Source organism: Lathamus discolor, chromosome 4 (assembly GCF_037157495.1).
Source record: "Lathamus discolor isolate bLatDis1 chromosome 4, bLatDis1.hap1, whole genome shotgun sequence".
Classification (NCBI taxonomy): domain Eukaryota; kingdom Metazoa; phylum Chordata; class Aves; order Psittaciformes; family Psittacidae; genus Lathamus; species Lathamus discolor.
This window is the reverse complement of record NC_088887.1, coordinates 3,107,052-3,123,757: the sequence shown is the minus strand read 5'-3', so window position 1 is coordinate 3,123,757 and position 16,706 is coordinate 3,107,052. Positions and strand designations below refer to the sequence as shown.

Here is a 16,706-nt window from a genome sequence, read left to right as displayed (position 1 = left end):
GTTGGCTCTTTACAAAGAGCTAGTCCAGAGGACTGCTTGTCCAAGCCAGACCTCAATGCTTTCAACTTCTCAGATAAAGCAGTGTGTTTGGACTGTAATTACTGGAGAGTCTGACCTTAACTAATGAGTTCTTATTTTATGAAGGGACAAAAATAGAACGGAAGTCTGGAGCCACTCTCTTTCTCAGGCTTTAGTTTTGCTATTCCCACTGATGCCAAAGAGGAGAACTACAAGTGAAGAGAAGGACACTTCATCATCAGTATTACAGAACTGTGTTTTCTCTGCCTTTCTGTCGGTTCATGCTTCTTGTTCTCAGTTCTGCCAGAGTCCAAAGGAACCCTGCTCCTGGTCACAGCCTGTAGCTGATAAGGTGCAGAGGAAAGGAAATGTTGGCTTGCACATAGCTGCAAGCCCAGGCACACTGGATTGCTGAGTAAGAGGGGCAGACATCATGCAGCTGATGCAGTGCAGACACACTGAGCGCAGGTTATCGCTGGCTCAAAAGGTTCACCCCCCTCATTTCCTGTTTACTTCAGTTAGGAAGTTATGGGGGTTTTATACTTTTGATCAGAAACCGACTGGGGAACGTGAAATGTGATCCCCAGTGCCACCTCCCTCCCACAGCATCAGCTCCCAGCCATGCCCGGCCCTGGCTGCATTGCCTATGGGCAGTCTCATGTCATGCAGCAGCTGGCACCAAACAAGGGGCAAAAAGAGACCGTCCATCACTTGGATTAAGTTGGCAGGCTTCACAAAACAGGGCACTCGCTCATGCACTTTAGTGGTACACTTTCCAAGCACTCCTCAAACACCTCTTTCCAAGCTCTTGGCACATCTTCTCTGTCAAACTGGCCAAACTTCTCACCCCCATTAGCCTGCTAATGCCCTGCAGAAGTGAGAGGGAGGCCACAGAGAGGTATAGATCCCAGATAGCGTTCTCATTGCAAAGCTTATCTTGTGAGAATTGTTTCTCCTGGAAGCAGCCACCTCCTAAGGACTTGTTTTCTAATAAACTGCCAGCCTGAAAGATCATTCCCACTGGAACTGGGAGTTTGGCTCCACTTAGAGTCCTTCCCCTGCCCTCAGGCTCTGTGTGTGCCCTTTTGCCCTGGTTCCTTCTCCTTTCCTCCTTCTTCCCTAACTCCCACTTCCCAGCTGAGCCCTGTGACAGTCCTGGATGGAGAAGGGCAAGGGGTGCCCAGAAGGGGAGTTGTGATCCAGGCAAGAGAACAGCATCTTCAAAGGTGTAATGAGATGGAATAACATCAGGGACAGGAAACAACTTCAAACAGGCCAGGAGAGGCAAACTATATGGCCAGGTTCAAGCAACAGCAAAGGTCGAAGTTTCTGTTGCTCACAGCAGTTTTGCACTGGTTGATAGCACAGTATCATGTCTGAATCCCATGGACCAGAAAAAAGACAGAGGGAGAAGAAATGTGCTAAGGGAACAAAGGAAGCTGTATAGAATCAAGTAGGGGGTTCCCAGACCTTCTTGCTCACCTTACAGGAAAAGAAAGTGTCACCCTAGTGATGACTGGTGCTGTTTCCTGGCAGCTTCTGGCTTCAGGTTTTCCAAGTTGGCCTCCAAATCTGTGTCTGCCACTTCCACATCAGGTTGACACAGAGTCACAAACCTGAGACTGGAGAACTTAAAACTGCACTGTGACCACAGGACACAAGAGCTCACTGGAGAGCCTGGCGCATCACATCCCTTTCAGGCTGGGATGCTATTACCCATGATCCGCAATTTGCCACCTTCTTCTTCTGCATCCTAGTCGGAAGATTTCCGCCCTTTCCTGGAGCCTGCAGGGAGCTCAGCACTTTCTGTTGGTGGTGCAGCCCGAGCTAGGCTCTGAGGGATGCTTTCTGATTGTCTTGACGCGGTCAGAAACCTTTACAATGAAGATCTTCAGAAATAAATGCTGACGTTATATACATAGCCAAATACTGAAGTATTGACTAGAGAACTGACACCTTGCTTCTACTAATAAATCCCCTATAGAAAAGAGACAGCCTACTTTTAATGCCCTTAAATTACACTGCTCTGAAGCAGATATGCAAATATCTTCAGAAAACTATACTAGGACATTCCCCTTTTTCTCCTCTTTGTGTGTAGGTTCTGGAATTTAGAGAAAAACCTGTAGCAAAGAAAGAGATTTCCTTTTACTCAGCCAATAGGCAGCTAAGACCCCAAAAATGAGCAGACTACAGCAGAATCCATCTACAAAGAGCTTGGACAGGAGTTCAGTACCCCTCTCACACACAGCTTTATGTGAACAAAGAGGAAAGCAGTGGACGTATGAGAAGGCCCATTGTATGGCTTTCAAAATAGAGCCATTTCTGGTATACCAAGAGTGAAAACAAGAATATGTTTGATTTTTATCTGCCTGGTTCAATATTCCCATTTATGAAAGAAAGAAAAATGCACTCAATTAGTGCATTCTCTTATTTCAGGTGATTTGCAGGGACTTAGTGCTGAAAACTGAATGGAAAAGAGCAGGTTATATTTCCTTCCATGTCTAAATTCATAAGAAAATCTACTGGCGTGTTATTTAGTGGATGAATTATTTCCCAAGAGTTATGAAACAAAGAAATAATGAATGATGCTTTCAATCTTCTCTCAGCAAAACAAAGTTCCTTTTCTCTGTGTGGATTTAGACCCATGCCTCTGCCAGCACTGGGTTCAGGCAGTGCCTTGTAAAACATCGAAGGGCAGCATTTCAGCTCTATTTCAAAGACACATCTTCAGCAAGAGCTCCTGGGGCAATTCCTTTACTGCTCTCTTAGAGCTGGGAACGTGGTACCCAGCAGAGGAAACCATCAACATGGTACTTGGTACATCTCTGAAACAGCCTGGCATGCAAAACCAGGAACCTGGACATATTACATAGCCTGAGGACCCTTTGTTACATACCTATATGTATACATATAATATACAGCTTAAGAGGACACCGTGTTAAGGTCCTACATGAGTTAAAACAAGCTGACTAATATCAGGTTCAAAGGATCCCAGAGCTGAGAAGTGCGGGCTAAATAATCCCATTTGGTTTGCAGAGAGAAGCAGATTTCCCAGAGCCAGTCTTACCCACACAAGAGGCAAGCAGGAGGGTGGCATTCCCATTTGCCCTTTTCTACCTGTTAGGGGAAAATTATGCTCTGCATCAACACCACTGTTGCCCTGGGCTGGAAAAGCTGCAATGACAGGAGGTGGCTTAAGACAGTGTTGACTCAGTCCAAAACCAGCCCAGACTTGAGACAGAGAATAACCCGAGATTCCTTTGTTTGGTTGTTGTTGGGTTTTTTACTCTCTGGTTGTGGCAATATTAGCTCAGAACATTCCTGTAGAGTAAACTTGGCAAATACGCTCTGTTTCCCTTTACTTACCTGCTTCATACCACTGCTATTGGAGCAGCACAATAAAGCAATCTATGCCACTTTAATTCCGTACCAGTTTCATTTTTACTTCTCAAGACCTACTCAAACCCCACAACGTTTCATAGCCTAGGTACTGTTTATTAAAGGAAGTACTAAGCATATGTATAAACCCATCTGAAATATCACCTCCACAGGATTACTGCCAAATTGTTAGCATTAATTATGGATTACTGCCAAATTGTTCACATCGATTATGTCAGTTGTTAACTGAGCCAGAGAAGCGCAAGATAATCACAAGGAAACCTCAAACAGTAGGTAGGATGTTACTCACCCACAGTAAAAACCTGTGATGCCCTCAATCATGTGCATGTTTGTTCCCTGAAAGGTGGTTTGTATCCGTTTCATACTCCATTATTTTTCCCAGCTAACAGCCAGTTAATTTTACATAGCCTGTATGCTTATATCCCTTTCATTGCTACATGAAGCCAGACTCCACAGCACTACCACATAACAATTTATGGCGTGCTTTAGTAGCTGGCTTTATACAGCATGAAGGTAAATAAATGTATTGGTTTTTAGAGTTCTGCCTTTTTATGTCATTTCCTGTTCTCATTCTGATACTGGGACAGACAAAGTGATAATGTTTAAGTTCTCTCATTAAGCCTCTGGTCCTATCGTGCTCATAAGCAGACACCTAAAAAAGCTTTCACAGTTCAACATTGACCTAAATAGCAAAGAAACCACAATCCCACCCATACATGGACCCTGAACCCTGCTTTCCCTCACTCCACGTGCTCAGAATGTACAAATTAATAGCTAACCTCTGCAGTCTTCCTGGGTTTATAAAGGTTTCTCACCAGCTTTGTGCCTTTCCCTATTCCCTCTGAAGATCCTTTTTATTAACCACATCCAGAGACCCCTGTTTCTGTAAGACTCTTCTCTTTAAAAAGATATATTAGTTTGAACATTAATGGAAGCCTTCTTTTAAAACTCAAACAGGCCTCTCCAAATGCCCCCCGAAGTGCAAGCACGGATGCTGATGAGTGGTAAGGGCTGACGTTGCACAGCCTGTTCAGGAGCATTGCCAAGGGATGAGCCTTGCCCTCTTGCCTGCGTCCTGCCCCCCACAAACCGCCAACCAAGGGGATAAAACTTGCTTCTCCCCTGGTCCCTTCCCTCCCACAGGAGGAGGAAATTAAGCTGCAATGGTGGGAAAGCTTGGACAAAGTGCAACTTCCTCCTTTGACAATTATGGGGCTCAGGAGAGAAATTCCTGATTGCGATGGCTGCAGCCAGTTCCCTTTTCCACACACTCACCAGCTGTGCTATTACTAAGCATTAGGGGGCCTAAAAAGGCATTGAATGACAAGGACTTATTCATTCTCAACTTACACAGTCACTTTCATTTAGGCTACCTGGGTTTCTGACTGCAACTCAGCCCGATTCATCCGGGATGCGCGTTTGAAATAGGCGGGTGAGGAAAATCCAGATGACACATGCTTACTCCAGGAAGCCAGGAGGAGAGGAACCAGCCTGCACCAGATGTCTTAATGCTCCCCACAAAACCTCATGCCCTGGGCAACCTCATTTCTCCTTCCTGGGTCTACAAGGAAAGATTTCATGGACATAGGGTTTCAGGGAATTACCTGAGGGTTATAAGCAATGAATCCTGGCAGTAAAGAATATTTGTTGCCCCGATACTAGTACATAGCTTCCCACATGCAACCTGCAGCCCCTTACTTCCCACTGCACTCACATTCCACCACACCGCAACACACACACAATAACCACCAGGCAACCTACTGCCCCCTCCAACTGCCCTTTTATTTCCCTACTGCCTCATGCAGGCAGGTGGGATGCCTGGGAGCACAGCTGGGATGGATTAGGGGGATTAAAAAGGGGGCTGTGGAAATCACAGGGAAAAGTAAGTGGGGAAGCATCTCTGTGGCCTTTGCTTTTACATTATTTACATTACTTTCTAGGAAAGGCTGGCGGAAGATGGAGTTGGCAATTTCCTCGTGCCTAATGAGTCCTGGCTTGGACTGTTTCTCCGGGTGCCTGGGTTGCATGTTCAGGCTGGTTGCAGTCTTGGCCTGATCTCTCATGCCCGTTGGGGAACAGGTTCATCACCCTAAAGCTCACACAGCGCAGCCATGGGGTTTTCTGCACCCTGGCTCCTCGTGGGGCTCTACTTTGGCACCTCCCAGGCCAGCACCCCTACAAGATGCTGCTCTATTTCAAGCAACCCGCCACCCAGTTTTGAGCTTGCAACGTTAAGGAAAAGAACAAACATAACATGGAAACCCTCGGAAAACACAACCCGTGAGTTTCATGACGCAGATCCAGGCAGCCACCCTGAGCCTCAAATAAATACTTTACAGCTTTTTCTTCCCCTACAAAACGGAATATTACAGTGTCACAAAATAAATAAGTATCTTTTATTAACAGTCTTTTGTATTCCTCTTGGAGCGAGTCACGGCAGGTTTGCTTGGAAGCCTGAGGTTCTGTTGGAAGAAGTTCCTCTCCCGCATGTGGAGGGCGAGCAGCTGCTCAGGCGTTCAGTGGTGTGCCGGGGCTGGGGGGACACTGATGGTGCCTCCCTGCCCGCAGCTCTGTGCTGCCCACACTTCTTGGCCTTGCTACAGGCAGGAAAGACCTAACAGAAGAGAGGTTGTTGGGGTTTTTCCTTCTTCAAAATGTATGGATATTTAAAGTTGGGGGGGGGTAAAGGTCCTGGCTGTTTGTGCTACCAAATAGGTCCTTGTGTCTCTCTGTGTGAGAGACTGAAGTTTTCCCCTCACAGCCCCTCCTCGTAGTCTCCAGCTTGGACCTAGCTGATGCCCATAGCGCGATGCCCATAGCATGAAGCATGATGCCCATTGAAGACATGTATCGCATTTCCTCCCACTGCTTTCTCTCCTCCAAACCCTCCATCAGATGCCAGGGTGCACCCTCTGGGCATAGCCCACGAGGAGGCTGAGGTGCCTTCAGCATAAAACTGGGCTGAGTTTTCTGAAACGATGCCACCTCTCTTGGCTTACCCCCACCTCCAGTTTGCATCCTTCATCCCCTGCATCGGGACAACCAGCAGCAGCTCAGCCCCTGCTGCACTGCAGCACCCTGGGCTTTCCTCAGAGAGGCATCCTCTTCCTCTAAGACCCCACTTTGTCTGAGATGTGTCCTTGAAGCTGCTTCCTTCACAAGCGGCTCTAGCCATGCAATTGGGAGGGTATTTTAGGAGATGCAAAAGAAGGGCGGGAGGGTATGGCCACTGTTTGCACAAATGTTTTGCCCATAAATGTAGTAACAGAGCAATGCTTAACTCACAGCATGCCTTGTCATTGAGAAAGTGGACAATCTGTAGCTGCCATCACCGTTGGGTACCTATGGGCCTGACTCAACACCTTCAGGTTTCCCCTTCCCAAAACGCTGCCGTCCAGCTGGCTGGCTGGGGGCTATTCCCTTTGTCCCTCTCCAATGCAGGTGCAGCCTGGGCTGTGCAGCGCGCATCCTGCCCTGGGCTGGCTGAGCAGAGCTGGGTCCTGGCCTCGAGCCCTGTCACCGGTGGAGGTGAGCCCAGCAGCACCCTGGGGAAAGGCAAACCTACCCAGCATGGCCATGCTGGGTTTCTCTCTGGGCCACGTTGGTGCCTGAGACAGCGGTGGAGGAGGCAGACAAGAAGGAGGAGGGAAGTCAGGGGGACCAGGACCCCCGCTGCAATGACAATGGCAGGTGCCACACTGCTGTCCCGGCTATCCGGACCTGTGGGGAAAGCAGCGGATACTCAATTTGTGCATGAAGATAATAAAAATCCCCAGACCCATTTCTAACATCCCTTGGCCAGTCCCTGGAGTGAGACAGGGTGGACGGGGGCACTTGGAGCCAATGCCAGCATGCGCACAAGTGGCACTGCCAGCAGGCCTGTCCTTGGGGTCTAATGCCGTGGTTGGGTGTGCATCACCCAGCCCGCTGAGCTACCCAAAGCCAGCACATGTGGATGGTGTGTCCATATCCTACATGATAAGGAAACCCTGTGAGTCCTTAGCAGAGGCAGGGAGGCTGAGGCACATAGGGGACCCGATGGGCAGTAAGCCATTGTATGCCATCACCCAGGGTACCTGCATGTTCGCTGGCACCTCTTCTATCCATCCCAAGGCTGCTCTTCCAGGTGCCTTCCCCACCTGCACCTCTGAGGAGTTCCCTGTTCTAACCCAGGAGGTATTTAGCGGTTCCCTCCCCACTCCAGGGCAGGAGCAGGATTACACACTGACCCTGCACCAGGCTGTCCATGGGCAGAACCAGGGTCACGTTTAGAGAGGGGTGCTGGATCTCGCAGGTGATGGGGTATTCCTGGAGGATTCTGGAGTAGGTGTGGGTGAAATTGCTGATGACAGCCACGGTCTGGTTGCCAAGCTGGACGTGGTACTCCCTCGGTTTCAGCTGCAGGACGCTGGGAAGGTGCCAGGTGATTTTTGGAGCTGGTTTTCCTGTTGCTGAGCAGCTCATCCCCACCACTGTCTCGGCATCCTCAGCTTTGTCTGGGCTGGGTATAAGCTTCGCCTCCACTTTGGGGTTTGAGATGGCTGTAAAACACAAAGTGACAAAATCCACTACTTTTTGCTCATATTTGAGCAAAGAGCAAATGTTTTACCATTATCTTGGTGGCCAACCTTGATATCTAATCTTACCTTCCCCTCCCCATAACTCTGGCTGTGACAAGCACGAAAGTGATCGGGCAGCGGTCTGGAAACGAATCATGGAATGATAGAATGCTTAGGGTTGGAAGCGACCTTAAGGTCATCCAGTTTCAACCCCCCTGCATGGGCAGGAACACCTCACACTAAACCATCCCACCCAAGGCTGTGTCCCACCTGGCCTTGAACACTGCCAGGGATGGAGCACTCACAACCTCCCTGGGCAGCCCATTCCAGTGCCTCACCACCCTTACAGTAAAGAACTTCTTTCTTGTATCCAATCTAAGAGCTCGGACAAAACAAAGAACAAGAGGGTAGAAGCATCTGTGCTTCAGTTCTGTTATTCAGTTAAACTGTTACGTAGTTCAACACTGCAGCATCCCACCATCCCAACTGGCAAGTGGTGATTATGGACGAGTAAAAAGCAACAGGTAGTGAAACCATAAAACAGCACATCCTCCTCCCTCTGCACGGGCTAAGCTGCTTAAATGAGCCAAAATTCTTGTCCTTTTGCTTTAAATGTACCTGCAGGGTTAGCTTTACTGCTGTTTTAGATGTAGAGGCTAGTGGGAAAAAGGACTAGATGCATCTATCTATGCAAGACAGTAACAGTGAAATTGTATGTGGTTACACCACAGGATTTCACCTGTGAAGATTTTGTGCTTGTTCAACTCTCTTCCCTCTAGTGTTGTGTTTTGGGGGCATCACGGTACCTCTTAAAACCTTCATTAAAGATCATTTCTTCTGAACTCCTTCTCACCCTGGAAGATTTGTGGATGCTGCTACATTTAGTCTTAGCAAGAAGGATGAGCTGTAGGCATCATTCATGCTTACTCACTCCCACCATGCAGCCAGCTTGCTGATTCCTATCTATACCAACTGGATTTGCAAGGACTAAAGAAAGGGAGGAGTACAGGAAGCTGTTTTCAAAATGGGTAGAACTCAAGGGGAGATCTGAACACATAAGGACACCAATCTAATCCAAGCCCCTGCTCAAAGCCATTTTCTTAGTTTGCTCTAAAAAGGCATGTAGCTCCATTTGAGAGAGCAATCCACAGGTTTCTGTATGGAAAGCTCACCAGCCTGCTTTCTACTTCAGTGCATGTGCTGACAACAGAGGGGTCCAAACCCCACTACTTCTAAGTCCCCGTTTTTGAGAGTGTTAGGGGGGTTTTACCATTTAACTGCAGTGGTGATTCTAGTTTCATTCAAGTGTGAGTTAATATGAATGCCCTCTGTATAATCGCTATACCTAGTAGTACTCCATATTACTATTTACATAGCATAAGTAACAATGGTGAATGCAAATAACCATTTTTGTTAACATATCACTATCCTGCTTTTAAACAAACAAAATAAATCTGTTTATTCTTCTTAAGGAAAAAAACGATGCTATTTTCTTTGGGGAGGTAAATTAAGATCTGCAGATGGATGAATAGACACCAAATGATCCTTTTAAAGGAAGAGAAAGCTTGCGCTGCACGCATAATGGCATCTATAACATCCTGATACAATTCCAAATGCAACCTCACAAGGTTATCTGGATCCTCCAAGCCGTAAATAGTAGAGGGTGAAAACAAGACATTGTATACCATCAATTTTGCTTCTTTTCCCCTCTTTTTTATGTATAGACCTTATTTATTTGCTATGGTTGTGCCAGCCTAAGGAAAAAAAGTAGGTATTTCTCTTCTTTTGCATCACCCATAGACAGAAACTCAGCCCCCCCCCCCCCCCCCCCCGACTTAATGAAACTCACTAGTGTTGCTCTGAGAGCAACAAGAAAAGCACGTAGGGGGATTTCAGCTGGAACTTCTCAAAATCTCCCATGTATTAAAAGACAAGTGTCACAAACACTCTATGTTTTGATTAATAAAATGACCTCTGAACTTCTTCTTTCGCTCACAAGACGCATAAAAATAACATATCCGCAGCAGTAACTTCAAAGGTTAGCTTGCAGTAGCTAAACCTGCAAAGGAAAGCTGTTGAAGAAGTTCCCAGAAGGGATGAGGAAAACTGTCTGGTGTCAGAAACAGATGCCCTCCACATCTGCTCTTCTCCTGACTAAGCAGTCCTTTCTCTTTTCACACTGGACCCCAGGGGATGATAATCATGTGAATATACATCACGTCGGGTTGAGCTTCCCCTTAGTGTCTGTAACAGATGCACAGTCAAAACCTGGAAGTGCCTGCTTTTGTGGTAATGTCTTGCTACGCTCTTGGTTAGCGTGTACCCACTGTTGGTGCTCGATGCACACGTTTCAACTAACTCCTTCTTTTGCCTTTCATCAAAATATATGCTTCCAGTGAAAAAGTACCCACAAGAGAGGTGCAAGTGCTTGCTTTAGTAGCTCATGCAGAGCAGTAATGCGGATGTTCCGAAATTCAAGCTGTGGCAGTGTTCCCAAGTATTTGGAAAAGGGACTTGCTAGTGAAGTACGTCAGCTTCGACTTTCTGTAATGACCTTATCTAATGAAAGGGGGACTGTCAGGCCATGATGTGCTTTTTACTTTAATGGCTTGACAGTGGTCTTGGAGGGACTGATAAAAAAGTGTAGGAATTACAGTACACCTTGTGATGACAGGCAGCCTTTTCCAGTTGTGGGTGTTCACCAGCAGCACTGTGCCACATCTTCCCTGTCTACGGTACAGCAATGGTATTTCTTTGCTGTGCTCAAGACTTCCAGGTGAATGGTGCATACAATGAAGGCAGAAAGTCTTTGAAGACAGCCCAGCAAATACCCTAGGGAATTTTGTCTTGTGCATTCTCATGTGGCACGTCACCCTCTCCATGCTCACTCCATCCCTGAACTGGGTTTCATTATCATTCTCTTGAGTGATGAAGGTTGGCAAAACATTTCCGAAGCAAAACGGTGGGGAAAGAGGAACAGACTGCTCAAAAGAGACCCTCCAAGCACACTTGAAACTCTTCTGTTCCAAAACCAGGTTTGTTATAGGGCAGGAGATTTCTGCTTTCCTTTCAGTCTGCTGTTTTCGGGCAGGCAGGTCTGAGGTTCCTCCACTCATACCTGTTCCTTTTCTCAGTGCTGTATCCAGTTCTTACGCTGTTTCACTTCCCCTCGTCACGCAGCGATGGTGCCCATCCTGGAACAGCCCCTCTTGCGAAGGCTGCTGTAATCGGGCAATTACCAGCTTGTAAACTCCCTGGTAGTCCCCTCTTGAGGGCAAAGACATGGCAGCATTTCATTTTCAGCTGGTGACTCTGGCTTGCTCATCTCACCCCGAATCCCTGAGTCTGGGGAGATTCCTGCTGCCTTCACACTCTGTCCCTGGGAGTCACAGAATCATAGAAAGCCTCTGCCACAAAAGTCCTCCAGGCTTGTTCAGACAAGTGATTCCCATCAATAGAAGCTGGGGAATAAGGGAGTAAGACTGTGGCTTTTAAGTAGGGTCACATAAAACAGCTACAATGAAATACACCCTATGTGAACCAAAAATCCTCTGTCACGGCACTGAAAACTGATTTTATCCATGGTCTTTCCAGGACATGTTCACTAAAGCACATTTCAGAGAGGCCTCCCTGACTCCCATGAGCCAGCCCCTGCCACTGGTCCATAGCCCATGCTGGTGAAGCAGGAGCAGTGACCCCCTCAGCCCTGCCTACAAGAGAAGTAAAACCCTTCTCAGCTGATGTGCTTTCATATGAGATGCTCATGGGAGTGTGTGTGGCAGCAGAATATCTGCTTTTAAAAGTGGTGCTCTGCTACAGCACGAATCATAGGCACAAGGCTGGTGATTTGGGCAAATATTTCTCCCACTTGGGTAAAAACACCAAACTACACACAACAAATTAACTCTATGTTTAGATTTACAGGACAAACAAGCATGGGATCCCTCTGCAAGGCACTTCCATGTTTTCTTGTCATTTATAACCAGTGTTTACCCTCTGAGTGACTCGATTCAGAGCTGGTTGTCTTTAGGAACACCTTCTTATTCATATCTGAAATATTGAGCTACTATTTCTCCTAATTTCTCTTTTCTGCTCTAGGAGCTTTCCCAATAGGAAGGAAAAAGAACTTTTGTTCCAAGCTTAGTTTTCCCTTGTATTGCCCTCCACTTTCTTTCCTTATTGCTTAAGGCATCTTTTGCCTATAAGCCAGGGGCATCTCTTTTCCCACACAGGACTCCTGGCACGTGGGTATGTGTGTGGACATATATGTCTGTGTCTTTGTCAGCAGAAGGAACTAGGGACAAACAGAATACTCTACAGCGGTCATACCACCAGCAGCAGGTCCCAGGCACTATTTCCCACATGGGAACTGATCTTTGGCCAGCATCCCCACAGCAGATTGACAGATGAGAAAGTCAGGAGCCAGCAGGGTGCCCTCAGGGCATGGTCAGTGTCTCAGCTTTCTCACTGGCAGAAAACCTAGACCCTTCCTCAAGAGATAAAAAGCTTTTCAGTCTTGTTCCATTTGAGTTCATCTATTCGTTTCTATTTCAGCTGGTACTTCCTAGTTGACAGCACCGTGTGCAGGTGTCAAATATTGCCACCTTGACTCATGAGTTGTTTTATCTCCCTTCTTGAAGGTAACAGATGTTGACCTGCACAAGATATTCATGTAGCAAAGCCCATGAGCTGCACTGCGTTTCTGTATTTCAGCCTTTTTGGTTTTTTGCCTGCCTTTCCTGAGCCCAGCCTGACTACTGTCATTTTTACTATAGTTTTGAAGCTAATACCCTGCAAATGCCTCTCTGCCTTTTGAATACGTCGAATTATTTTAAGACCCAAGGCAGAGTAAGAAAAGAAAGTGCCTGATTTCCAGGCTTAGGAGGTGAGGGCAACAGAGAAAGGAAGTAGAGGAGCACGGGGTTCATGGTTGTGGCAGGCCAGCTGCCAGCGCAGCACACAGCCAGGGAAACTTGGAGGAAGTCGTGGGTTACACGTCAGCTTTTGGATCTCACTGTTGTTGGTTTAAAGGGGAAGAAAACGAAAGAACTGCTTGAGCAGTTGGTTTCCCCAAGGAGGTAAAACCAGGCAGGAAGCTGAGCCACCTTTCTGACAGCAATTTAGCAATGACTAGCAGTCAGGGAAAGCTTTTTGGTGAGGGAAAACAACTTGCCCATCAGATGACAGCCCATAAGCAATTGCGACGCCTTACCGTAAACCTTGAGACACATCCTGCCGGTGAGAGCCCCGGACGGGAACGTGTTGAAGATGCACTTGTAGCATCCTTCATCTTGGAGGGTAACTCCATGCAGTGAGATGGCTGAGGCTCGTAACTCTCTGTGGGCAAAGCTCACGTGGCCGACGTAGCCCTTCGCTATCTTTTGGCCGTTCATCATACTGTAAGTGGCTATGTTGTCGTCAGCCCCGTCCGCCTCCTTCTGCCAGGTCACCTGTAGCACATCTTCTTTCGTGACTGACTGGCATGCAAATGTAACGTTCCCTCCTGCCCGAACGGATTGGACCTTTCTGTGCATCACCTGCACAGAGCCTGGGGGAGAAGCAGGGGCTGCGCTCAGCGTTTCTGACCACCATTCTGCAACCCACATCAGCAGGGGCCCCCCGCAACCCCTTACCCTCACTCCTGAACAGAGCAGCTCTGGGCAGTCTCTCTGCCCCTCCATCCAGGGAATAAAATGAAAAAACAGCTCAAAATAGGTGCCCTGAGAGCTTTGCTGGACCTGACACCTCTCGCACAAAGCACCTCTCCAGCCTGATACTTGTGCTGCAGAGAGCACTACGAGAAAGGCAGCACTGCCGTTGGAAGGAGCTGATTTCTATCTGCTAGGATTGTTATCCCACTGGCACGTGTGGAGATGTTCCCTAAACATTCAGCTGCGCCTATGACCAAACAGACATCAGTGCATTACTGCTCCCTGAGCACTCCTGTGGCCCAGAGAGAAGCAGTAAAGCTGCTAAAAATCACTGTGTGCATCACTATACATTGTGCATCCCCTCTTGTCAGAGCCTGACGAGAGAACAGAAAACCAGCAGGAAAAAGCAAGGCAGGGAGGACCACAGGCAAACTGCCTGTTACAGACTTCAGGTGGTACAGCTGGGAAGCAGCTGAGACCTTGTTAAAGGCCCACAGTCAGTATTCACAGCAGGAACACCATGATATTAAAGATCTCCAGGGAAGAAAAGAAACCATCAGTCTCCTCTGACAATTCACAGACACACGTGCAAAAACTGGTAAGGGGACAAGCAAACAAAACGGATGCTCCCAGGTTTGACAGTTCAGCTGTGCCCATGGGTAGGCAGAGCTCTGCTAGGGACCAAGAAGCCAGCTCTGAAGCTGTGCCGGTTATATTACTTGTCAGAGCTCAGTAGTGCCATAGGCAGAGCACAATCCATGACCATAGAAGCTAGTCTGAAACAAACTCAGGCTTTTCTACATGATTTTTAATTACAGAAAAAACAGAGTAACACACATAGGCTTTTAGTGACCTGAGCAGATGCCTATAAGCACTATGTTCACCACAAGTAGTCCTGTCCAGACTAAAGCAAATCAGTGCCATAATCTGACCCAAATCGCAGCAACAACAGGAGATGAAATCAAACTCCAGTCATATGGGTCATTAGGGACATTTGGACAATTGCTTCACTTATGATTTGCTAATTGCAATAAATTCATAAATTTGCCTGCAGTTTATAAGCGCAGTGGTGGTATATTAATTAGAGGATGCCACTATGGGCAACCGGCAGTGACATGTCTGAAGCTCCATGCAAGCAGCGCAGTCCCACAAGTGCCCTGTTACCACTGAGCTTGCTTCAGGGGATGCGAGGTGGGGACTGCAGCGCTTGGATGCAGCAGGCTGGCAGGGCCACCGAGGTCCCTAATGCTGTTACAGTAAAAAGACAGACAGACAGACAAGGAGTTACCTGACGCAAAGGCGCAGATGCAGGAGAAAAGCAGAGAAGTGACAATCATCTTAGCTGTGCGCTCAGCGAGACGAGAGAGCGACTGATCCATTGAGCACAGCTTCCTCTTTTTTATACACTTTGCTCTTACTCTTGGGACATTCCCCCTCCCCGCACGTACGGTAAAAGGCACCTCAAAAAACCTCCTGCCCCTCCAGCACTCAGCTGAATAATAAAACTTTCAGAGGACATGACAACAAATGACAGAGCCAGAAACCAAAGATTTCCCAGCTGGGCTGCACACAGGCAGGGGTAATGGGTTACAAAGCTGGGTTTTTCACAAACGCCTTTTCCATAAGGTTATCTTTCTGCAAGTGCCTAAATACAAGCTCAGGTTTCTAAGCTGGCTGAGTACCCAGCATGTGTGGGGTAGGTGGAAAGGCCACCTTGACCTGAGCTCAGGGAAAGGAGCTGTGGTCAAGAGTCACGTTGATATGAGTGGTACAAATGTCCCCATCAGAGGGCCCAGTGAAGGATCTGCACCCCATCTGTAGATCTGGAGCTGCTGATGCTGCTGTAGCACAGCTCTCTTTCCAGGTAAGGAGATCAGCACAAGCCAAGCGCCCAACCCAGGACCTAGGTCATATGTTGTTCCAGGGAAGAATCAGAGCCTCTCCGTCTCCTCCACTGAGGTTTTCCCCGTCTCTGCAGGTCCCAGGGGAAGACAGGGCTGCCATCCCAGAAGCACGCCCTTTCCTCTCCACGCTCACCTGAGATGACAGAAAAATAGCTCACACAGCAATTCTGAATCACTGGCTTTGTGCCTTTTTGCCTTGTCATTTTTACATCAGGGTTCCTCTTCTCCTGCCGGCTGTGATCACATTGCTGAAACCAACAAAACCCTCATCCCGTGGGTTGCTGACGCATCGCACAGTGGGGCAAGTAGCCTGCGAGACCTCATTTGCTAATCAAACCTATACTGGTAAAGAATGTTTCATGTTCCTGATTTATGGCTAGGATTTCCTTACACATATTTTCTTGTAGTCTAATTGCCGCAAAGATTGATCCTGACTCATGCAAATTGGTTGGGGGAAGCCAACGGGCCCAAATCATGACATAACAAAAAGAATCTCAGTGAGGCTTACACACACACAGTTAATTTTCTCCCCTTAAGCGGCAATTGATTAATTAATCTGAAAAAAAGAAACACCTTAAGTATCAGTATTCCCTTAAAGAAACAATTTGGGTGTGCTTTCGAGTAGGTTCAAGTCATTTCTTTACACTACTGTCTTTTCCCTTTGCGGTATCACATCTCATTTCCCTTTCCTTGTGTTATTTTCATAGTTGTCTTTCCCTGCAAGATTTCCAGAAGGACGTTTTGACCCAAATGTGAAATCAATGTGGGGTTTGCCAGACTGTTTTAAAGCTATTGAGCAATGTAAGTATCTCCGACAGGCTCTGGACCAAATCAGAAGGAAAAATGCCAGCCTTGAAATGGAAATTCACAGGCAAACATTTGATTTCTGATTATCAGCCTCTCAGAACTTCCAAACCTGAAAACAGATAAACAAGAATATTGACAGGAGGTCTTTCCACAAGCTTGTAGATGAAATCCTCATGGCTAAACTTCACCACTTAGTGATCGCAAAAGGAACTGCACTCGATTAAAAATGCCATGCAAGCCCAGTTGATGTCTTTGTCTGTTCAAGGAAAATGTTCTTGTCAGCTTTAAACATTTCATTTTCTGCCAGAAACACTCTGATCTTCCAAAAGTCCTTGCAAACAACCTGGGTTGGAAACCTGGGTGCTGCT

General features: G+C 47.3%; 1 protein-coding gene across 2 annotated transcripts; it reads right to left on the bottom strand.

Annotated features, from left to right (window-relative positions):
- Window positions 1–5,318: 5,318 nt before the first annotated feature.
- LOC136012920 (OX-2 membrane glycoprotein-like) lies at window positions 5,319–14,997 on the bottom strand. 2 transcript variants are annotated; one of them, XM_065676005.1, is made up of 5 exons: window positions 14,916–14,997; window positions 13,189–13,524; window positions 7,647–7,958; window positions 6,983–7,137; window positions 5,319–6,031 (listed from the first exon to the last, which is right to left on the bottom strand). In XM_065676005.1, exons 1-5 carry the CDS (start codon window positions 14,962–14,964, stop codon window positions 5,849–5,851), a joined length of 1,035 nt encoding a protein of 344 aa, XP_065532077.1. In that variant the 5' UTR covers window positions 14,965–14,997; the 3' UTR covers window positions 5,319–5,848. The 2 variants fall into 2 exon arrangements, with proteins under 2 accessions (XP_065532077.1, XP_065532076.1); XM_065676004.1 differs by having other exon boundaries at window positions 5,941–7,137.
- Window positions 14,998–16,706: the final 1,709 nt, after the last annotated feature.

Excerpts from the sequence above, each read along its gene's own strand:
- LOC136012920 (XM_065676004.1), bottom strand. The coding sequence starts at position 14,964 with ATGATTGTCACTTCTCTGCTTTTCTCCTGCATCTGCGCCTTTGCGTCA. Across the intron at positions 13,525-14,915 it reads CATCTGCGCCTTTGCGTCAG|GCTCTGTGCAGGTGATGCAC; the intron begins GTAACTCCTTGT and ends CTTCTCCCCCAG. Across the intron at positions 7,138-7,646 it reads CATGGACAGCCTGGTGCAGG|GTCCGGATAGCCGGGACAGC; the intron begins GTCAGTGTGTAA and ends CTTTCCCCACAG.